Source organism: Nematolebias whitei, chromosome 15, assembly GCF_014905685.2.
Source record: "Nematolebias whitei isolate Nwh7 chromosome 15, NemWhi1, whole genome shotgun sequence".
Classification (NCBI taxonomy): domain Eukaryota; kingdom Metazoa; phylum Chordata; class Actinopteri; order Cyprinodontiformes; family Rivulidae; genus Nematolebias; species Nematolebias whitei.
Window position 1 is genome coordinate 44,889,113 of NC_056512.1, and position 24,816 is coordinate 44,913,928.

At 40.6% G+C, this 24,816-nt stretch overlaps 1 protein-coding gene across 1 annotated transcript in view; it reads right to left on the reverse strand.

Moving 5' to 3' along the window:
* Positions 1-24,816, reverse strand: part of stat5a (signal transducer and activator of transcription 5a) — an 83,826-nt gene that overhangs the window by 27,196 nt on the left and 31,814 nt on the right. Inside the window, exons 2-4 of the mRNA XM_037689273.1 lie at positions 3,586-3,729; positions 3,327-3,483; positions 1,502-1,591 (exon numbers count right to left, since the gene is read on the reverse strand). Of these exons, the coding sequence (XP_037545201.1) occupies positions 1,502-1,591; positions 3,327-3,483; positions 3,586-3,713 (375 nt within the window). The 5' untranslated portion in view covers positions 3,714-3,729. The remainder of the gene's footprint in view (positions 1-1,501; positions 1,592-3,326; positions 3,484-3,585; positions 3,730-24,816) is intronic.

Below are 24,816 nucleotides of genomic sequence, written 5' to 3' on the forward strand. Positions count from 1 at the left end.
TATAACAACTATAACAACAGTTATAACAACTATAACAACAGTTATAATAACTATAACAACAGTTATAATAACTATAACAGCAGTTATAACAACTATAACAACAGCTATAATAACTAGAACAACCGTTATAACAACTATAACAACAGTTATAACAACTATATGAACAGTTATAATAAATATAACAACAGTTATAATAAACGGCAGGGAGTAGAGTGTTTTTGTGCTTCTCAGCCTTTTTCAGCCTGAAGGATCAAAACTAATAAAATCCAGGGTCCAAGGAGACGTCAGTGTGTTCACCAGTTTGGATGTAACTGTATAATGCAGACGCTGCATGCGCATTAAATGCAGCCGAGCCCATCAGGGTTGTCAGATAAATTTAAAATGTCTTATTTACCTCCTACTTTTCTGTGCCCATGTTCAACAAACATAACACACACCTCATCTTAGCATATCTTAAGTCAGCACATATGACAGTTTAGGTCAAAATACTATAATTTTAAAGCAACAGCATTATTAGAGTTCATAATTTCTTATCTGGCAACCAGACTGACATGGAAACTACAGAGTTTTCATATAAACCAGATCATTTTTTGTTTATTACCCCAATGAACATTGAAAAAACATTTAATGTGTTTTTCTCATTGTTGGTTGTTCTTGTGTAAGCGGGGCCTTATAGCAGGTAATCACTTTGTTGTTATAAAAGTAGCTCGCATGATGAAAGTGTGGGCACCCCTGCATTACACCAACAATGGCTTCAAAATAGGAAAGCCCTCGTGAAAAAATTATCTCCTGTTTGTTGCCAAAATATGCTACAATTTCTTAGTTTACACCGGTGGTTCTCAAACTTTGATTCGTCAGGCCCCGCCTTCGGAGAAATAAAAATATTGGTAAATGGTTGAGAAATTTGTTGAGTAAAGATGCAGATGAATTCCTTCAACCTTTATTCATACAGGTCAGTGTCAGCGAGTCACGAGAACTCGTTTACAAGAGAGACCTGTGTGAATGTCTGTTGTTTCAGATAGATACACTTGAGGGGAAAAGTTTTTAAATGTAATTTAACAGCTTGCAATGAGAGGCTTTAACTGATCACAGCATCTTTGCAAATAATGTCTGACTGAGCGTGACGTAGTTTCTATTTCTTCTCAGTGTTTTGTTTAGCTCCAGGATAATTCATTGTTTCAGTGCTTCGTGTTTGTTTTCGGCCGACCAGTGCACATTTATGAAAATTCAATCTAAAAAGCAAACATGCACGCTTCTATGACAGCATTATATGCAGACATACCAAAGGTTTCTTTGAATAAGACCTTTTGTCACATCTTTAAGCAGAAGATAACATTCAGAATGCATCACTTGAAGAAACAGAGCTGTTATCCAATTACTGCACCCAGTTTGTGCATGGAGCACCCATTATGTAGTTTGAGCTCCTCTTTGTGTCGCCAGGCTCAGTCGAGTTCTGAAAGAATCATCGCGTGGAGTTTACGTTCACATGCATCCCACTTACATTTGTAGCCTCTCTGATGAGCCTCTGCTCTGTGTAGAGGATGTGTTTGATACATCGGACCAGCTCCAGAGGACAGCGGTCATACGTGCTCTGCAAGACAAGGAGCACATGAGCTGCGTTAGGCCCCGTTAGCTCCTGACGAGCAAAGCGGCCGCAGCACACCGAACACAACAATTTAGCAGCATCAAAGAACCTCGTTAAGATCTGGAGCCGATGCCGGAGACACGCTAACATCCATTAATGAGACGCAGCGTGGCGCACGTCAGTGACGTGACTCACAAGTGTTCACGCAGTGCAGACGCTTATTTCTTACTCTGATAGTTTTGCTGCAATTTACCTTTTTTTTTTTGTTTTTAACCAGGTGGTGATGGTTCAGTTGATCAATCAAAAATAAAATCACAACTTGCTTTTACAACTGTTTAAAGAACTCGGAGTGATATTTGATTCCGTCTGCTTTTTGTCACGCCTGGTTTCAGTTTGGTAAGAAGACAAACAGGAAGTAATCTGCAGGCAGGGAATTCGATCATAAATAGCAGCGCTGGTTGGTTACCTTACAACTCACATGGGCCATTCTCTTGTTTTCCTCAAGAGTGGCTACAACCTGTTCTCACTACACCATGTGCACTATGTACTCTTTCTAGGAACTACTGCAAAGAAGGCAACTGAGCTGAACAGTTGTGCATCCAAAACACATGCCCGTCTTGTTTCATCGTCAGCAACCCAGATATTCTGCAGACGTCAGATGAGGTAGATTCATTTTTTTTGTAGGCACTTTTATACAACTAGTTTCTGTCTTTCTGTAAATTTTTGTATTAATCAGGTTTTTTTATAAAGTAAAAGCAGTTTAAATTTACTTGCGCTGCTTTCGTTGCCAAACAAAGTTTATACTGCTAATAACTTGAATGTAGTTTGAATGTGTACCACAACTTAACCCTTTATCTTTTTCACATTAAAGGTCTAGCATTTCCTGAAGAAATGCATGTTGCCCATCATCTTTCATCTCAGAATTTTAAACAAAGATCATATTTTGTGCAAAAATAGACTTGCTTGTTCTGGTCAAACCTTCAAAAGAACATTCTAAAATACCCTGCAACGTCACACTCAGAGTACGTGTTGAGAATTACTCCTAGCTACTACTACCACGTCAAATTTGAGCTGAATCTTTGTAAAATTGACCAAGTTAGTCATTTTTGTGTTGACTAATGTTAACTAGTTGTGGCAGCCACAATAAATTGGATCGACTCCAAAGGTTGTAGATCCATATCAAATAATTTTTCTAAAAGTTGCAATTAAATCTGGACAGTGGTTCTTGAGATATTTTGCTAACAGACGAACAAGGTTGCCTCAAAGTTATTTCCAATTTTATACAAATATCTTGTGCAATGAGTAGCACATGCACACACACACACACAGTCAAAAACATTATGGTCTGCCTTTGTCTTTCAGTAGCAGATAAAAAAAACACTAAATTAAAAAGACCAATAAACTGGACAGAAAGGTTTGCAAAGTTTTATATATTGCTGGTAGAAATAAATCAGGAGTGACAAACCAGTTCATCTAGTTGTCCTGTGTTTACATCATCATTAAATAGAAATGCTGACTACAATATAAGTTTGAGAATTTGAGCAAAATGTGCTCAATCTATAAGAACAAAAACAGCAGAGTTGTGACTAATCTGTAGTTTAACAGCAAATGTTTCAACATTTATATCTCCAGCATTCAGATCACTAACCAGAACCCTCTGAAAACAACATGTTTTGTATAAGAAAGAGTTTGTTAAAAAAGATCTTCATCAAATTCAAACTACCTTCATTGGCCAACTTACCTTGAGCTGGTTAGCGTAGTGTCCCAGTTTGATTTTAAGCAGGAAGCCATCTTCCCCCACCTGATGCTCAGCCTTGTTTTGCAGCTCTTGTATCAAACTGTCCAGCAAGCGTTTAGCCTTAAACTCCTCCTGTGGGTTCTCCAGGTCTATAGCATCCCTATCGACACACATACACAAGCACACACGCAGGGAACAGGACAGACATGAAGAAGCTCATGGGTGCTTAATGCCTCACTTCACAAGCAGCAGAGAGACTCACCAGAGCTGACTCTCGATCCACTGGGAGAGGTAATGTCGCACTTCGATGGGGAAGTGTTGACCGTACAGCGACTGCATCTGGTGCAGAGCATCTCCCTGAAGCTGCTGGGCCTGAATCCACACTGCCATCTTCAACGCCCTGAGGCTGCAAAAGAAAAGAACTCAGAATCAACACAAGATGAATTAAAGATGTGCAATTAAAAAAAAAAAATCACATTTGATCAAAGAGGCGTTAAGAAACTTTCAGTTGGCAGTTTGACAAACTGCTCCATGAACTGTTTTTGTTTTGCTGCACCAGCTGAAGTGTTGCGTAGTAAGAGCAATAAATATACTGCAGTCCACCACTTATCGTGGGGGATCTGTACAACGAAGACCCGCGATAAGTAAAAAACCATGAAGTAGGAACAGTAGTACAAGTAGTACAAGTAGTAAGTAGTAGTTTATTTATATATTTATATATAAATATGTATATATATATATATATATATAAATATAAAGGTGTTTTAAACCCTTCCCACACTCTTGCAACATTCTAAACAATGTTTCTAAACTCTAAACGCTCTAAAAGAGACAGCATGTCATGATTTCAGCTCCCTGCCTCCTCTGCTCTCAGCCACCTGCAAGCGCTCTTGGCCACGCCCACTTCTCCATATTGCATGGAGAACAGCTGATCAGCTGCAGCAGGAAGTTTATCCTGCAGTGTAGGTTGCACAAAGGTGCAGCAGGTGCTAAATAATTTAAAATAATGTATTTGAAATAAAAACTCCATGCAGATTGTGTGTCATGTCCACTCTTATTTTGAAAAACCGCGATAGAGCGAGTCTGCGATAAATGAACCAGGAAGTAGCGAGAGACAACTGTATGTTTTTAAAAAGCAAAGCTTAAAGAACGTGTTCATAAAAAGCCACAAACTGCAATCATTTAATAGCACATTTACAATACAACTCACTTTCACCAGTTCACACACACACACACACACACACACACACGCACACACACACACACACACACACACACACACACCAGTTTGCAGGATGGGGGTAACTCAGGGTTCAGTGTTATCCAACAACAGTTTGACATGTGATGGCAGAAGCCAGGATCAACCCCCGCAAATCAACTGTGCAGCTCCTTTAGTGCATAAAGAATGTACTTCCTGCACGGAGACTTCTCATGCCATCCCAGCTGAGCAACAGCATCATCGCCTGCCACTAAAAAGCGAAGAAGGGAAGTAAAGTTTTTGTTTGTGTTACCAGAATAACTCTAAACCATCTAATGAACCAACATCTGATGAAACTTTCAGAAAGTTTTCATGGAAGGTACATTTACAGCTTAAACTTTGGCAATCATCCCAAATGAACTTGGCCACCACAGCCAATTAACATTATCCATCCATCCATCTTCTTTTTGTTCCAGAGTCGGGTTGCGGGGGCAGCATCTTGAGCAGGGAGGCCCAGACATCTCTTTCCTCTTCCAGCTCTTCTGGGAGGACTCCAAGGCGTTCCCAGGCCAACCGAGAGACAGTCTCTGTAGTGCATACTGGTTCTTCTCTTGGGTCTCCTACCAGTTCAACATGCCCTGAAAATGTGTCCCTAGAGAGGCGTCCTTAAAAGAACCACCTCAACTGGCTCCTCTCGATGAGGAGGAGCAGCTCTACTCGGAGTCGCTCCTGGATAACTGAACTCCTCATCCCATCTCTAACGGGGAGTTCTGACACCTTGTGGAGAAAAGTCATTTGTACGGAAATCTTGTTTTTTCAGTCACTACACAGCTTCTTTTTTTTCATTCAACCTTTATTTAGACAAGTAAATCCCATTGAGCCTCGAGGACTCATTTACAAGAGAGACCTGATTAGGGAGACCAGCTTTTACTCAGTTTGACTGACATTGAGCTAATATTTGATTTGGTGTTTGCTGATACTCCACTGCAGTATAATATGAGCATCACATCTTGTGATATATCAATTTCTTCAAGAAATGTTAGGTTTTTAAGTTTTATAGCGATTTCTCGCTAATGTACACGTATTTTCTGTTTGTCACTTATACAGTTAAGGATTTTGTAAAGTCGCAATAACACGCAGTCTATTAAAAAATCTGCACTGCCTGGCCAAAAATAAAGTCTCCACCTGGATGTAACTAATGAAACAGGTCTGAGGCTCCTGCTGGATCATCAGTGCACGGACGATCATGTTTCAGCTGCAACAAGTTCTTTAACTCCAACTGGTGCAATGAGTTGCTTCTCATTTCTTCAACAACATGATGAAAGACTCATGGTGGTCGTGGAAAGATGTCAGTCTGTTGGAGAAGGGTCAAATCATTGGCATCAAGCAGAGGAAACATCTCAGGAGATTGTAGAAACTAAAACTGGGTTAAGAACTGTCCAACACATTATTAAAAACTGGAAGGACAGTGGGGACCCATCGTCTTCCAGGAAGAAATGTGGCCGGAAATAAATCCTGACTGATGGTGATCAGTGATCATTTAAACGTTTGGTGAAATCAAATGGAAGAAGAACACCAGCAGCACTCAGGGCTGTGGTTCATAGAGACAGTAAGAACATTTCCACACACACAATGTGAAGGAACTCAAGGGACTGGGACTGAACAGCTGTGGAGCCTTAAGAAAACCACTAACCAGTGAGGCTAACTGGAAAAAAGGCTTCAGTTTGCTAGGGAGCATAAAGATTGGACTCTGGAGCAATGGAAGAAGGTCATGTGGTCTGATGAGTCCAGGTTGACCCTGTTCCAGAGTGATGGTGCATCAGGGTCAGAAGAGAGGCAGGAGAAGTGATGCACCATCATGACCAGTGTCTCGTCATCAATGAAAGATCTTGGTGACAAATTAATGCAACACTGGATGAAACAGATCTTGTGACATTGAAGAAGTTTATTGAAACAATGACACAGAGAACGATGTGATCAAAGCTAAAGGCGCTCCAACCAAATATCAGTGTGTGACCTTTATTTTGGTGACGACTGTTTTGTAGTGTATTAGAAACTGTCAGCATGTGCACACACTGATTCTGCAGGAACAAAGGTTTTGCCAATGCCCTGGCTGGCTATGCTTTAACTTTCTTGTGTGTGGTGTTTCCACTAGTGGGTGGTGCACTGGAGAGTCATATGATGTTGAACGTGATATAGAGACATTGCAGGATTCAAGCCAGGCTGTTTTCTGTAACATTGTTTTTGCATTGATATCAGTATTCATGTAAATTGGTGCACTATATCAAGCTGAATGGAAAACAACGGAAAATGAGTATGTGGTAGCATCAACACACACACTTGCTATGACTTAAAAAATATTTATATATTTTTTTTTTTACAATTGCAGGCTCCGTTTTCCTCCAAAAACTGCTTCAAAACGGAACTGATTTGAGGATTTGAACTTTTACTTTAAGCTACTTAAGTGATATTTCGAGAGTTTCAGGGCATAGGAACAAAAACAAAAAAAAAAAAACAGTGACAGACGGCATTGCAACATTCTCACAGGTCACAAAGGACATTTAACCAAACTCACAATTCATCAAACTTACTGACAAGCTGCAACTTCTTGGATTTTGCTTTCAGTTTCTCCTTTTGAGCCGGGGCTTCGAGCGGACAGAGGCCGAGCTGCTTTCTTCACTCAGAACATGTTGAAGGCTTAAACACGCTCCACAGTTTGTGTTATTCCTTGGTTGAGAGAGTTTGTGTCGGGTCACTGTTACTTGTTTCCAGTCAATACACCCCCCCCCACCCCCCCACTCTTCTCAAAACAGGCAGTCACTGACAGAAAAAGACAGAGATATGAGTATGCGGGAAGTTTGTGGTGTACATTTGTAGTGTTTGTGTGCGCAATAGTGTATTTGTAGATGTTTGTGGTGTCAGTGGTTCTGCATGAAAATGTGTGCACCTTTTGTGTATTTCTGCATACTTAGACACAAATAGCTTCTCTGCTTCAACACAACAAGTAAACAGAAAGGGAGTTCAACGTCTATAGATCTGTCACATCTCTCACTTCTGTTTCTCTGCAGATCAGATCCCAACTCTGGTGTATGCAAGCGGAGAGGAGTTTCGCTTTATCTGATTTGGGCCTAATTTCTTAAAACAGCAGCAATAAATATGCAACAATATAAGCTGATTAAAAAATGTGATTTTGTGTTAAGTCCTTTAACACGTACAGGTCACCTTCAGTCATCTGTCTAATGAGCCATAAGCCAGCTAGATAATAAGTTCTTGTGTGAATGCCGAGTCAGCATTTACATTGTTTCCCTGTGTATAGTGTCTCCTGTCCCTTTTATGGACTCAAACTAGTTCCTTATACTTTATGCTATTTTAACTATTTGGATATCAAAAAGTACAGCTGGGTTGAAAACAGTGGGATATGACTTTTGGGTCTTGTAACTTTTATTCTTCTTAGAATATTCAACATATTTAAAATAAAATTCCTCGCAGAAATACGTGAAGGTTTCTTCAGTTACTTTAAGTTATTGTTCTCCGTGTGTTCTTATGCTACTCTATTTACTTTTAGTTTACCTCATCGTAAGAAAATCTTAGTTTAAAAATCTGACGTGAAAAGTGACGAGATGTGCATTTTGTCAGGGATTGTAAGCCCTTAATGTTTTTATTACAATAAAGGATGATCTCATTCTTTAGACAATTTGTAAAATATCTGAAGATGGTCGGTTGCTGCCATGTTGCCATCTGCATGACTAAAGTGAAACTACACAACACTTTATTATCATTGCTCAACTTCAAATGTGAACATTGTGACTTTTCAGAAAGTGTAAATGAAACAAAAGCAAAAGCACTCACAAGACAATTAGGAAATAATCAAACGTGCAGCGTCAACATTTTATCTGTGAGGGAATCGGCACTCAGACGATCAGCTGATTGGAGGAGGAACCCAACAGGAAGAGCATAAAAGCTTTGTGCCAGCTCTTTCTGCGACACCCACTGTGCGTGTGGGACTGTTTCTGCACGGCCTGCACCGTGCATCATACAAACGAGCTCACACGCAACTAGTAAGAGCTGAAGCTTCTGCCTTTTGTTGTGCTGCTGAAAGGAGCCAGTGTTTACAAGTGAGCTGGGCTGCACGTGCTACCTGCTCAAAATATGCACCTCCGTTCTCACCTTTAAAATAAAAAGGGAACTCCTACGAAGCATTTGTTGAACTCAAGTGTCCAGGCACAAATCTGAGATACTCCTGATAAAACTAAGAGCCCGGGCTGCTGCAACACGCAACTCGTTTCATCCCTAAACTTGAGGACAAGTTGGACTGAATCAGTGAAATCAAGCTTACCTTCGGTTCTGCGTTACTATGTAACAGCAGGAAATTGTAAAGCGGACGGAGTACCACAGACCTGAGACGGAGTAAGAGAGAGAGAGAGACCAAAAGGAGGAAGTGAGTCAACCTCAGGCGCTTGTGAGGAAGCGGTGCCGTCACAGGGAAAAGAGCGGCGACAAAAGGCCTGAGGTGTTCACAGGAGGGCTGGACGGGAAGTCCACGGAACAGGTTTCTCTTTAGTTCACGTTCCCTTGGACATGTGAACAAACATTTACATATAAAAAAGATCAAACCCTTCCCAGTGCTGAGGCACATGCAAGGAAAGTTCTTAAAGTGATCATATAAAATACTTTTTCTCACTTTATATAAGGACATTTCCGGGTAAATGTCAGAAACCACAAAGTAGATAAAGATGGAGACAGAGAGTTGTTTGTGTTGTAAGTGAATAAACACTTGCTCTGAGCAATCACTATTAAAAATCTAGACATTTTGTAATTAGAAAATGAGAATGTACTACTTTGCTATGTTGCAGCCTTGAGTTCTTTTAGAAATTGCAACATACACAACCAGTAAAACATTTCCAACTAAATTCTTCAAATATCTTAAGAACATTTCTCTCTCCATGTAGCGCTCATTAAAAGTAACTTTTTTTTTTTTCACAAATCGAGTATAACACTTCGTTAAAAAAAACTGAGCGCGTTTATTTAAAACACTGCTTTGACATTTTAAGAGTTCATCAAAAACTTTGCTGTTAAAATATAAAGCTGCTCAGTAAAGAAGGCTGAACATCTCGTTATAAATTCAATTAGCAACTAAACTATAAAGCATCTTCAGCTACAATCACACTCAACTTCAGCTCAGTATCTTTAAAACTGTTTGAGTTGTCACCTTTTTAATGTTTACTAAATGTTGCTTAGCTGTGGCCCGTCACGATAAACAATAAATCAATTAAACGCACGATAAATTAAGTTCGATAATTTTCATTTATCAGCTTCATCGTTTCTTCGTGTCTCTCTTTCTACTGAAGACACTGGAAGACAAAAGGCTCAACTCCGGTTCTTCACTGACCCCGCCCTTTATCATTTCCTTAGCGTAAGGGGGAGTGACCTATCGCGTCAGGTAGCCAGCCAAGGTGCATCGTCTTGTATCCCTGCAGCGTTAGAGCCCCGTGAGGAGTTAGCAAGCTCAAGAAACGTTATTTGATATTGGAGGAAAAAACAAAATGGAACTGGTTTCAAAGTCGAACGCAACAGCAGCAGTGTGGGAGCACTTGGGATTCAAACCAAATGACCGAGGCGAACCGCTGCACCTTTGCAAGCCGGTGTGTCACATCTGTCATAAAACGGTAGCAACTAAGAGCAGCAACACAACCAACTTGCACCTGCACCTAAAGCGCAATCATCCAAAGCTGGGAAAAACTACAACCGGTGGTCCATCTCCGACTTCAAGTTCCCGACAGTCCACCAGTTTTTTAGTCACAGTTAGTTTTTATTCAAGTACATTTTTGTTAACGGAGACCGAGAGTCCATTTTATTTTGTTTTTGGTTGTTTTGTTTATTTTCCAGTCCCAGTGTTAAGTGTTCCTTTGAAGTTAAAGTTTATTGATCTTTGAGAGGATGTATTCGCATTATTATGTCATTATCACTACATCAGTTTAAAACAGTCTCCAAACAATATTATCGCTTATCGCAATAATCTCTGAGACGATTAATGGCCCAGCATAATTTGTTACCGTGACAGGCCTAGGCACAGCTAAACAAAAAGTTAGCTTTGCTAACCACTCATTCACTAATTAAAAGATTAAAGTCGCTAATGCTCAATGGCTAAAAAGATTTTAAAAATTATCCGAAAGCTAACGCTAAGGTGCTAACTTTTATCATACACTGCTGTCGCCGACACTGTAAGACTGTAACGGGACCATTGGTGTCAGAAGTATTTGTAATGTGGGGGTGACATACTGGTGGGGGGGTCTGGGGTCCTCCCCCTGAAAATTCTGAATAAAGTAGATGGCATTTCCAGTATTCTGATGTATTTTAACGGGTTGTTAAACATCTACGTTTACCTACATAAGTAAACACTTGATTCAATAACTATTTTAGAGAGCACGGCACAACAAGAAGTAGCCTGACCGACAGCTCTCCCCGAGTGAATACAGCACATTCCTCTTCTCTCACACATCCTACACCACCCACCAACTGCCAGCACTAATGTAGTGCTAAGCTAGCGCGCCACATAGAGGTGTCTCCCTCTCCCTGTTGACAAAAAGAAAAAACCCTCAGAGATGAGCGTCCTGCAGAGGCAAGTGACCCAGAGGAAACACCGAGTGTGGTGAGCTGTTGGAACCAGGAAAACCCAGAGTGGAATTTCAGTGGTTTGAGTATTCTCCTAGTAATCAAGTGGAATGGAGTTGTGCACAAAAAAATAGAAACAGTGCTGGGTGAACGAATAATTCATGAAAAATGTGCAGGGGGGGTTCCAAACAAACAGTTTTTAAATGTGAGGGGGACACGTCCCCTGCACATATAGTTGTTGTGACGCCTGTGAATGTGACAACGTTGTAACTGAACACAACTCATAAATCACAGGTAAAGCGTCCATGTCCCGATCAGAGGTGAGCTTTCAAAAATTAATCCGGTCTATCACATCGTCACGTGCACAGTCATCAGAACTCTGCTGGGCTGAAGCAGCGTGATGCGTTCAATGTGTGTGGGACGTCTCACTCGTGTCATTTGCTTTAATGAATCAACTCACTTTGGCGATCCTCTTTGAGGTCAACTACGTTTATAAACTAAAGTTGCTGTGCGTCGTCGTCAATATTCTCAGCAATAAATCTGTTTGTATTAAAGTAAAGACGTGTAAAATGTGTGAGAGTCACATCCCAGAGACAGTGTGAGAGTCACAAAGCATGCTGGGTAGGAAGCCCGTGTGCAATGCTGATGACTGTTTACGATGTTTCTGAGTGTGACAATGGGATTTTCATGTTATTGTCCTGTTGTGGTTTGGTTTGGCATTTCTGTTAAAGTCTCTTGTTGTTGGCTGTAAACTGACATCATGAGTCAGACTGTTTGTGGTAGATATGAGGGGGGAAACACTGTGGGGGTGCGGATGTCACCTGGTACCACTTAGCTTTGCATAGATCTGCACAGCATAGCTCCAAGTAAATCACCAATGTCCTGAATGTTTTAGTGAACTGAAAGACTAATTGTAGAATAACTGTCTTTAAAAAAAGCAGACTTGAATTAACGGGATTTAAATTTAGAGGAAGCTAATTCCACTAAAGGTTTTCAAAGTTGGCGAGAATGCTAACCCTCCAAACAGAAAGTTACTTCTGCTATTAGCAGAGTAGCCGAATCGTGGCCAGCACTGGTGGCAGCCATCTTGAATTGACTTCAAAAGTTAATTGGTTGAGAGTTTCATTGAAATTTGTGGAGTGGTGGATGAAATATTTTGCTAACACTACAAGCAAACGCATACAGATGGGCAAAAACATTATCACCCTTTTGCCTTTGATGGGAGCAATAATTAAAATGTGAAAAACTGTCTTACTTGTTTGATTTCATTAAAACAACCACATTGACGGCGTCAAAGAGATTAAACGTTACAGAAAAACATGTCCCCAATCTTGAATGTGATCCTGTTGCCAAACAGAATAAATAAATAAACAAATAAATAAATAAAGAGTTTTGCTTTATGTTGTTTTTTTTTGTTCCAAATATGTTCTTTACAAAAACCGATGGAAAAGCAAAATGCTAAACATAATTTTCTCATCAGGACTGCTTCGTAAGGCGCACGCAGACAAAAACAACAACAACTAAATAAACTGCCACAAATGTTTTAATCTAAGAATTTTAATTAAAACCATTTGTTAGTTTTATTTTCCTATTAAAATGTTTGACAGACCTGTAACACAGGGGGACAGACGGATGCAAGTTCCCGCTGATGATGGCGGCAATTAACACTCAACTAAAAGTCTTGGCAAGCGGATACATTTAGTGTAGATAGCTTATTTATTTGTGTTAGTTTAAGAGTAACTAAGTGCGAGGATTGTTTCAGATGCTGAAAGAGCTGAGGCAGATGAGATGAACTAACACTCGTCAGAAAGTTATGCTGCCTTTGTGAAAAACAACGAGGATGTAAAGCTGGACTCACGACTGACACGGCTATCATTCCTGGCTGGCCCGTAGAGGCAGAACATCAGGATGCCACATGCACTGGAAAGTCCAGACAAATATGCGAGGATCTTTATTTTGCAGTCTGGGTCTTGGCTCAGAGTTCCTGAGCACCTCTGTTCCTCGGTTTGTTTAACTTTCAGTCTTTTTCTACTTTAGGCAAATGAGCTAAACTTAAACGATCTTAAAGGAATGCATATCATCCATCACCTTTCATCCCTTAATGTTAGTCATCGTGGCAGCCAATCGGTCTTTTAATTACTTCTGAAATTTTCATAAAACAGTCTAAAGTTCATGTGTTGTTTAACTAGCATACACAGATGAACAAATATCGTCCTTCTTTACCATTTGGTTGCAGGTGACACTGAAGGATGCGAAGAACTGAACAATTCAAGTTTCACCATGTTCAAGGTTCATGCTCAATAATCCAGGTTAAAAAAAAATACAACAATGTTCAGTCAGGTCATCTGGACAGTTTCTTTTATTGTCGAGAGACGTTTCGCCCTCCATACGAAGGGCTTCATCAAACTGAGGAGTCACAAACAAACTGGTTTCCCCACTAAACAGTTCACTTCTACAGTGGACCAACCAGTTTGCTGGTGATAAGATGGTTCTGGGGACAGTCCTCTCCCCCGTCGACTCCTTCCAGGAAACACAGCCAAAGTGGTTCGCTAAATCGTGAATACTGATGCCAACCAAAACAAGAAGCAACACATTTTACACAAAGCCTAAACGAACAAAACAAAATACCTTTACAACGTATCAAACAGCTTTACAGATGCAGGAGCACATGAACGTTTCAGCTGTTTACGGAGTTGTTCTTTAGATTGTTAATATGTGCCTCTGCATTGTGTTTCTGCTAACCAAAACCAGAGAGCCCAGTTGGCTCCGCTTTCTAAAAGAATGATGCTAACCGAGCATAGAAGCCAGAAGAGGCTACTAGCTTAGCTGGATGAGGTGTAGCTTTTACGGTCAAACTTTGGAAATCTCATACGAGATGTCACATTCAGAGCATCTGTTGTGAGTGACTCTCAGCTACTACCACATCAAATTTTAGTATCAGCTGAGCTATGGACTTTTGCTTTTAAGTTCGGCTGGCCTTGGCAGCCATCTTGAACCAGATTGGCTCCAAAAGTTAATTACTTGTGGAAATGTATTGAATGATTACGTCACGAATGATTACATCTTATGTCACAAGCTCTCAGATATTGGCTTCTCAGATCACACTGTTGGCTGGTTCTCAAACAATCTCTCAGGTCGGAGGCAATGTGTTCGACATAACAGTACTTCATCTAGCTACCTAACGGTCATCAATGGTGTGCCACAAGGCTCAGTTTTAGGTCCCACTCTTTTTACAATTTATATAAATAATGTAGGTCTAAACATTCCTAACGCATCCTTGCATCTCTATGCCGATGACACTGTTGTTTCTTGCCGAGCTAACAAAGTTGCTAAGGTTCTCCAGTTTCTGCAGTCTGCATCTGACATCAATCAGACAGACTTTTTCCACCTCAAGCTGGTGCTAAATGCTGACAAAACCAAAGGGAAGTTGTTTTCCAACAGAAAGTCGTGCCAGAAACTCTTTCTTCCATCTCATCCATGCATGGTGTTCCTGTTGAGTTTGCAGATGGGAATTTTGGTCGATGCACATCTCTCTTTTAAAACACATGTTGAAAACTTGATAAAAGAAAATGAAATTAAAACTGGGTTTCTTTTTCAGAAATAGATCTTGAATGCCAGAAAACACCTTGTAACCTCTACCTTCCTACCGCCCATTGACTATAGTGACATTATTTACATGAGTGCCCCTGCCAGCTGCTTGCAGATGTCGGATGCTGTCTACCACAGTGCGCTAAGATTCATAACTGGTTGTAACTACCGTACCCATCACTGCACCCTGTACTCCTTGGTCCGTTGGTCTTCATTATCTACACGTAGGCTCTCACACTGGTTCATCTTCATCTATAAATCCCTCCTTGGTCTGCTGCCTTCTTATATCTCCTCCCACATGTCACGCCGTCAGTGCAGTTGTAACATGCGCTCTCAGGACATCATTACCTGCAGCGTTCCCTCAGTGTGGATTGAACTTGGCATAAAGGTCTTTTCCTACTCAGCTCCTGCACCTGGAACATCTTGTAACAGGAACTGAAGTTGTCCTCCTTGATTTCTTTACGGGGTTTCAAACATTTGATAATGTCAGTGGAAAAAGCAAAGCAAATATGTTCTTGTTTTTAGTATTTCATCTGTTTTACAGCACCCCGAGTTATTGTTTTGTACATTACTCTTATTTTAACTGCATTTTTACTGTAGCTTGTTGTTGTTGTTGTTTACTGTATTGTTGTCTGTTCTTTAGATGTTCTGTCTGGGACAGGTCCCTCTTGCAAATGGCTCAGTGAGGCTATCCTGTATAAATAAAGATTAAATGAATGAAAAAAATGACTTTCTGCAAGTTTACTTTAAATCTCTCATTTGGCTCATGAGATATTTTGCTAACATACACACACAGGAACACACAAATGGAAACAGACAAATAAGTTATTGTTTCCTTTTACAGCAGGTGATACAATAATTTTTCAGTTGTGAACACATTTCATGATCTTGCGCACATGTAGAGAAAGTATTTCACTCGATGCAGTGAGTGGCACAAATTTCCAGACCGGCCTTTAGGGACCACATGCAGGAAATCAGTAGATGTGAAAGTGAAAACAACTTTCAGCCAAAATATGAGAAGCGCTAATCTAAAATTCAAACTGTGAAGTGCTCTTCTTCAGGTCCCAAGCAAGCCTGAGGCGGTCATTTAAATAAAAAAAACACATCAAGAGCTCCCACACACATACACAGCCATAAAATCATTTGGCTCAATCGTCAAAGGTTACCAGTAGTCCTCCTTGTTTATCTTTGCAACCACTCTTCTCCAAAAGAAGGAGAACGGCCTTGGCACCGAGAACAGAACTATCCTCACACTGAAGCCTACTTTTAGTTGTCCAGTTTGAATTAACTGCACTCAGTGCTGCCAATAAATTCTTCTCATCACTCCGTATTTCTTTCTCTCTGCCGCTCGAACACACACCGACACCGCTGCACGAATTCATTACCCAGATAACGCTCATTTCACTCAGCTGATGAATTGCAGGAATTCAATTTGACATTCAGGTTGTTTTTCTATTTTCCTCTTTTCATTACGAAGTAAAATACCTCTGGACCTTTAAGTTGAAGTCCGTATCCCTCACTCCACGCACACAGAACTGGCAAAGATGTGAGAAACGACTTCTCTCTCTTTCAGCCGCTGTGCAAAATCGTGGCATATTTATGAGCTAGCTGGAAGACAAAACAAGAGAACAGGTTCCAGCGAGGATTACATAACCGCTGGAAACAAACTAATCAAAACCCTGTCCACCAGCAACTGTGGAGGCTCGTCGCTCTGACTCAAAGAGGTAAGAAACACACAAGCCATGTCTGCTTTATTGTTATCGCGGGTTTCTTACAGTCATCTCTGCCACATTGAACCCTGCAAGTGTGACTTCTTGAAGGCTGAGAGACGGAGTCAAGAAGTTATTCAGAACGGTGTGCATCAAGCCTGTCAAAGCATTCATGAGTATTTGTGATTTTCTCAAGTTGATAAAATTAAACAGAAAATCTATAAAGTCAATAAACCAATCAGCTTCCTGTTGGAAAAAAAAATCCACGAGAAGTCAACAGTTTAAACTTTCCACGGGTTCTCGTCCAAAGAAGCAGGGTCCCGAGTCGTGAGCTCCAAAACTGACCAAAAACACAGAAACGCTGTTTCTCCGAAACACTCTTTTTATTCGCCCATTCAAAAAGTATTGTTGTAAAAACATCATTTCTACAAATGTATCCGTCCACACAGAAACCCACATAAGCTTAAAACGCTGTAGTAACTATGCCGGGCCTGGATGTGGCGCTGTAACGAAGTCATGAAAATGCACCAGAAACAGGAAACAAGGCGTGGAGCATCCACTCAAAACTGTAAACTAAGGGGTCCCCAAATGGTTGTCTGGGGTCCGGGTGGACTCACCTCCAAGTCTGTTCCGAGTCTTGGCCTCGAGTGGATGCTCTAGTCAAGACAATGTTTTTGTTCCTCATACTCGTCTGCTCACTGGAGTAACTCACTATACAAAGGTTCTTAACGTGTTTAAGTAATTCAATAAAGCCTCTTGCAGACATGGCATTTATAGTTTAATGGTTTATGTCTATTGAAGTGATGGCATCGAGTCTTTCAAACCTCAGGTGATTTGATGTTTTTTGCTCCTTGCTGCTTCATTTAAACATAAAATTGTGGCAAAAACTAAGGTGCATGTGCCATGTTTGTCGTTTGTGGGCAGTAGCTCAATAAAGTCGAGTCAGAGGCACAGATTTCTCACAGTATGCACTATATTTCTCCACATCTGCAGTGCCCACTGTCCAGACAGAACTCTCAGTTATCGCAGCAGTGAGACATCCCATAGCCTGAGCCCGTGATCTCCATGTTACGATGTATAATCTGGTGATGCTGAGGTTCATAAAGTAAATGGTTCAATGGAAGATCAGAATATTGTCATAGATCAATTGTGTACAAGTGAATTTTGGGATTTTTTTAAGAAGAGTTTTTTTTTTTAATGGCCAATGGTTTCTATTTAGCCTGTCCAGAGTAAAGACAGAACAGAACTAGGTTTTATCGTAGTCTCCTTTGGTCTTCATGGAGGAACTGTAAGTCAAAGTTACTATTGAGTTATTGGATACCTGTCTGACTCCAGCTCTTCATCCTCAATTATTCATTCTGGCAGAGATGCCAGATCCACGAAGCTTCTCTTTGAAAATGATGACGACTGCTCTCTGAGCATATTTCAAAGCTGCAGAAACGTTCTTCCATCTCTCCAGATCTGTGCTTCTCTCATGCGTCTTCTGACAACTGTTTCAACCTTATATAGATAAAAGATGTTCGGCTTCTTTATTTTGCCTGTTAAGTTCAATAAAACTAGGTGGGTAGCTGTAAAAGAAATTAAATTGTAATGCAATAATCTTGGAATTAAAACAAGATTAAAAAGAACTTAGTTAAATGGAATAGTTTATTTAATTTAAAGAGTAAAATGTCAAATAGCTGTATGAAAACCCTTCACTTACTGGTGAGTCAGACCCATTAGATGCAGAAGGGAAAACCTGAAAGTGTCTAAAAACCTGAACTTTACTCATTTTACATAAGACAAAATGTGCTCTTAGCTCACTTTCCACAAAGAATTGAAAAAATAAATCAACCTAAAAACATGTAGTTTTAAACAACCTAGAGATTTATCTTTAGTTAATACATAAATATGCATAGAAACTTAAGCTTTCAGCTGATATTAGGTCAAGTCTGGTATCAGTTTTTATGAGCGTTTATAAACCACTACAAGTAATAACTAACTGAAAGTGCCACAGTCTCTGCAGAAAACAATAATCTGATGAGATTAAAGTGCTGGACAATTGTAACAAGTTATCTTCTGAACCAGTAGCTCTGATAGTCATTCTTAAGAAAACTCAGTTGCATGCATGCTGCAGCAATCTCGTGTAGATTTTGTGATGTACAGTATCCATAAATAGAAATGGTTCTTCCCAGAAAGGGGAATAGCCTCTTCCTTTCCAAACTGGTTTTGATTTAAGACACTCAGCTGGGCCATTTATACTGGGCGCCACGGAGCAAGCAACCTTCCATAAAGAAGAAGAACAATGAAATAACATTAAAAACGAAGAAGAACCAATTCTGGTGTGTATTTCTTTACGTAGTTACATCTGCAATACACCTTAAGGGTTTATGTTTTAGACTGAGGTTAGATTTATTTTAAAGTTTTGGAGAAAATAAACAATTATTAAAAATAAATAAATAAAAAACACTGCTCCCAGGCAGGCCAAACATCCATTACCAACATATCTCATTAAGCACAAGACAGGTTTTAATGGAACTACAGAAATAAATAGATGTTGGATGCTGCAGATGTTGGATGCTGTCTATCATGGTGCACTAAGATTCATAACTGGCTGTGATTATCGTACCCACCACTGCACCCAGTATTCACTGGTTAACTGGTCACCATTAACTCCACACAGACTCTCTCACTGGTACATTTTCATCTTTAAATCACTTCCTGGTCTGCTGCCTTCATACATCTCCTCCTACATGTCTCTGTGTGAGTGCAGCTACAGCGTGCGCTCTCAGGACATCATTACCTGCAGTGTTCCCTCAGTGAGGACTGAACTAGGCAAAAGGACCTTCTCCTACTCCGTTCCTGTTTCCTGGAATATCTTGTAAAAAGACCTGAAGCTCTCGACCTTTGACCTCTCTAAGTGTCTTTAATAATCAGTTGGACACCTGGCAGGGTCCAGTGCTGACATGTTCCTGTTTTTAGTTTTCTACATTTGTCTTGGAATCTAGCTGTTTTTTGTTTTGTTACCTTTTCCTTTTAGCCATCCTATTTGTTAAAAAAAAAAAAAAAAAAAACTGTAGTATGCTTTTTTATAACTGTTTATTGCTGTTGCCCATTGTTGTCATCTTTCTTTGTTGAAATCAGGTCTCTCTTGTAAATGAGTCCTCGAGGCTCAATGGGATTTACCTGTAGAAATAAAGATTGATTGATTGATAAACTGGATGTACTTCTTGAACTGATTAACTTTTGCTCGTTAGTCAGCCCAAAGCAGGAAGTGTGCCGCCGCTCATCTTTTCTTTATTTGACCTTTTCTTACTCCGGTGAATGTCACTGAAATCACAGATCTTATTTTCAAGTGAGGCCTGGGCTTGAAGGCGTCATCAGTCAACACCAAACTGACTAAGACTCAGTTTCACGGATATTTGGCTCATTCTGATGCGGTAGTAGTGGAGAGTCATTCACAACACGTACCCTGAGCATCAGGTGATCTGCATGATGTTTTATCAAAGCATGACCAAATCAGCTGCAACCGTCAGTTCTAATCCTAAAACGAGTTTAATCTAAAACACCGACGTCTAAAACCCAAGCCTTTATTTTACTTTTAATGTTGAAGCAGTACGTTTACAGAAGATCCTTGTGTTTTCAGACATCTTCTTTAACTTTTAATTTAACGGCATTTGATCCGATGAGGTGCGCTGATGAGAAACTGACGATGAAAGAAGAAAACGTCATGAAACGATCTTGTACGGAGGGTCAAATAATGCGAGTCTAAACGTACGCGGCATGAACAAGCTCAAAGAAGCTACTGGACACGCTAGGCTTGTCACAGAGAAGCACATGACAAACAATGAAGCCTGTAGATGTTCAAAAGGGACAAGAGGGTCTTTGTGATGTTCAACCTGCCTTTAGGTCATGTTGCTCTGCTCCAACCCACACCTCATCACGCTGTCAACATGAGGAAGATCACTCATTAGCTCAGTAATGTGTCCGTGTGTGTGCGCGCACGCATGTCTTTATTTGCTTTGCTTCTGATGACACATGGCTCATGGTTTTAATCCCATTTAAATGTGGAAAAACTTTAATTAAATGTGCCTCACAAGACTAACTGAACACTAGAATGGGAACACGTCTGACGGCTAAATCACATTAGGAGCTAAACATCGCTGCGCTTCAGGCTCCTTTCAGCCACCACGTCAGCTTCTGCTGCTGTTCCTCGGCGCAGCAGGGCAAACGAGAAAGTGGACTACGGTCACCAACACATTGTCACATTAACCAAATGAGGTTATTTTAGATCTCTGACAGAACGAAGCAGCACTGGGTTGAAAAAGAATCCAACTGCGTTCCCAACAAAGGGTACTAAAGATAAACTGCACGTTCTGTTTCACGGTCTGCACGGCTTGTTCGAATACTTGGAGATAAATCTGCGATAGAGGTGCATTAAATAAAAGTAGAAAAACTGTATTTCCTGCAAAAATGCAGTGTGAATGCTTGTTGCAGAACAACTTGCTGAAAAACAGCTGAAATGCCAGAACAATCCTAAATTAGCTAAAGAAAGCAGAAAAGAGCACAACATTTAGGAAACTAGCATAAAACAGCTAAATAGTAGCTGAAATAACTGAAACTATCTGAAATAATCTGAAAGGCACAAAAAAGTTGAAATTGGCAGAAACAATTAAGTTAGGCTAAAAGTTGCATAAATTAGCACTAAAAGCTTGAACTAATCTGAAAACAGCTCATTTATTTAAAAAATGTTAAAAAGGTAGCTGAAAAGGAAGAACAAGTTTAAACTAGCAGAAGAAAACAACTGAAAAATTTCAATTGAAATCATCTGAAAAAAGCTTAAATTAGCAATAAATGCTAAAAAAAAAAAGGCTAAAAAAGCATTAAGAAGCTTAAATTACCAGAAGGAAGTAAAGAGAGCACTTTTTTTTTTACTAAATTAGGCTAAAAAAAGTTTAAATGAATACAAAAAGTGTAGAATTGGTTGAAAAAGCTTAGATTTGCATAAAAACTGCTAAATAGTAGCTTAAATAGCAGAAAAAGCTAAAACTTTAAGAAACAAGCTGAAAGGAGCATAATAAGCTGACATTAGCAGAAAGAAGTTAGAAGAAGCGCAAAAATGTTGTGGTTAGCAGAAAATCTGAAAGGAGCACAAACAGCTGAAGAAACGGCTGAAATTAGCTGAAAAAAAAAAAAAAAAGTTTACCGGTACACATGCACAAGGAAGCTGAAAGGAGCTGAAGCAGAACAAAATGTGAAAGGAGCAGTAAAAGGTTGTAAACAGAGCTAAAGATCTGGAGGAGGTAAAATGAGCTCCGTTCATTTCCCATGAGAAATAAAGGCAGAAAAGGCGAAATATTTCAAAAAGCTAAAGTTGCACCAATACCAAAAACCAAAGCAGGATTGTCCTGAGATCTGAATGTTTTGATATAATTTGTTAAAATAACACAAACATTGTGGAACGAGAAAGATGCCGAAAAACGTACGGAAGAAAAACGGATCACAAAAGAGTCTATGCTTCACAAGAATTCACACAAATAAGATTTGAGGAAAACTAATCGATCCACTTCAGGAACATTAGATCACGTTCACAAAACTGTAAACATCCACTCACAGTTATAGTAGTAAACAAGATATTCTGCTAACAGAGAGACACAGAGAGGTGAAAGCGGGTGATAATGTTTTTGCAGTGGCAGCTTATTTCATTATCTTACAGCTGATCATCTTTGAACAACAAGAAAAGTGTATGGAAATGACTGCACAGGCTTCAGGGATCAAACTGATGAGCAACTAAATCTGTGCAGCTTTGATGTTTCTGTTGCAGATTAATTCCTCGGACAACAGCAGGAATGCAACGGGGGGCTGCGTTTGTAATCTGTCAACAACTGAGGCAATGAAGCTCAAAGCAGCATCAAAAAATAAGTTACCTATAAAAGTAGACATGATGTAATGTCCAGAAGCTCCAGGATTACACAATCTATTATTAACAGGCTGCAAACTCTCCTCTTTATTTTTGCAATCCTAGTAGCCACAAGAGGCACTGGGAGTCCTGCAGTCACGTCTTGATGAAAAACATCTGACTGCATTCTGGATGACGTTGCTCCGTCTTTGTCTACATTCCAAGTCCATTTGTTTGGTTTGTTTGTTTGTTGCCCCTCAGTCCCCACGGCAATCCCAAGACACTTCCTTTTGCTCGCTTTAGTTTTGTATTTCCGACATCTCTTCGAGATTTGGGGGTTCCTTTAGTTTACAGACATTATTTAGCAGCTGCTACAACGTGTTGTCTCCATGGCATGGTTCTGCATCATGACCAGTATCAAGAAGTGCCAGATTAACCACCGGAACTCCCACGAGCATCACAGATTAAATAAAAATAAGAGTTTTCATGGAAAAAGTTCAGCTGAAAAATCCCAAGAAGATCCTTGGCAAGATGCAAAAAGACGATCACGTCCGGTTCAGACTATCGTTTAAACATCTAAAGCAAACAAATTAAGCATAACTTTAACTTTGCACTTATCCCAGCATCAACAGCAGAAAAAAAAGGCTTCTCTGTTCTTAAAATGTCAAATATTTGTAAAAATAAAAACTACAACAACAACAATAACTTTATGCGGACAGAAGACGTTACAATACGATCAGAATCTTCTGGTACTGAGAAGACACCGTCTCTCGTTGTCCTCTTGGACACTCCAGTGTGCAGAGACACTTCAGAAATCGGACCAAATGGAATTTCTGTCAAAAGAAAAGTTGTGTGCACGTGCCCCACAGGCAGCCGGCGTCCCACTGTGCTGAACTGGAGACCAGAGTTCTGATCTGTCCACCAGCTGAGATGATGTGCAACAGCGAATAAAGGCAGAAGATTCTCTTGTACGGTGAATATATAGCCCCTTTCATTCAGCTGAGCAAAGCCTTGTGCAGGCTATTGTGTATAAATTGTCAACACTTGTGGGGGGCGGGGGGGGGGGGGACTCAAAGTACAACAAATATTCACTTTTTTGTCTCGCATCTCAAACGGAGTTCTGCAAAAAGATTAAAAAAAGTCAACTTCACCCATCAGCCATTTTAAAAAGAAGCAAACTGGTTAAGCTTTACAATGTAAGCAACTATTAGCATATGCTCACTGGCACTTTTTATTTGGGACACCTTGCTAGTACCGGGTTCGACCCCCTTTTCCAAACCGTTTTATCCCACGTGGCATAGATTCAGCAATGTACTAGAAACTTCCCTTGTAGATTTTGGTCCATACTGACATGATACCATCACCAAGTTGCTACAGATTTGTCAGCTGCACGTCCATGATGCGAGCCTCCTGTTCCACCGCATTCCAAAGATGATTGATTGGATTGAGATCTGGTGACTGTGGAGGCCACTGGAGTTCAGAGAATCAAGACACATGAGACCAGGCCGTGTTTTTCCAGTTTCTTATTGTCCAATGTTAGCAAGTCTGTGTGAACTGTAGCGTCAGTTTCCTGCTCTTAGCGGACAGTAGCGGCACCAGATGTGGTCTGCTGCTGCTGTAGCCCATCTACTTCAAGGTTGGACATGTTGTATGTTTAGAGATGGTAGTCTATGAGTCTATAGTAGTTTATAATTTATTTTTAATTACCATTTGATTTCCACTTGTTAAAAAAAATCCATCTGTCCATCCATTATCTTCTGCTTTTTCCGAAGTTGGGTCGCGGGGGCAGCATCTTGAGCAGGGAGGTCCAGACATCTCTCACCACAGCCTCTTCCAGCTCTTCTGGGAGGACTCCAAGGTGTTCCCAGACCAACCAAGAGACCGTCTCTCCAGCGTGTCCTGGGTCTTCCCCGGGGGCTCCTCCCAGTTGGACATGACCGAAGCACCTCCCTAGGGAGGCGCCCAGGGAGCATCCTTACCAGATGCCCAAACCACCTCAACTGGCTCCTCTTGATGTGGATGAGGTTCTACTCTGAGTCTCTCCTGATAACTGAACTTCTCACCCTGTCTCTATGGGAGAGTCCAGCTACCCTGTGGAGGAAACTCATTTCAACTGTCTGTATCCGTGATCTCATTCTTTTGGCCACTACCCAGAGCTCGTGACCATAGGTGAAGGTAGGAATGTAGACCGACCGGTAGAGAGCCAGAGAAACCTCCTCCTTGAATTGCCACCTTATCGTGGTGGAGGAGTTTGTGTGCCTGAATGATCCTAGGAGCTATGCTGTCAGGGGCAATTATAATTGCCCCTGGTAGGATCTCCCAAGGCAGATTGGTCCTAGGTGACAGGCCAGACAAAGAGCGATTCACAAGACTTATATGGACAGGAAAAAACAAAAAAAAAACTCGGTGTATCTTGCCCTGACATGGGTTGCCGGGGCCCCACCCTGGAGCCAGGCCTGGGGGAGGGGCTCGTTGGCGAGCACCTGGTGACCGGGTCTCTACCCATGG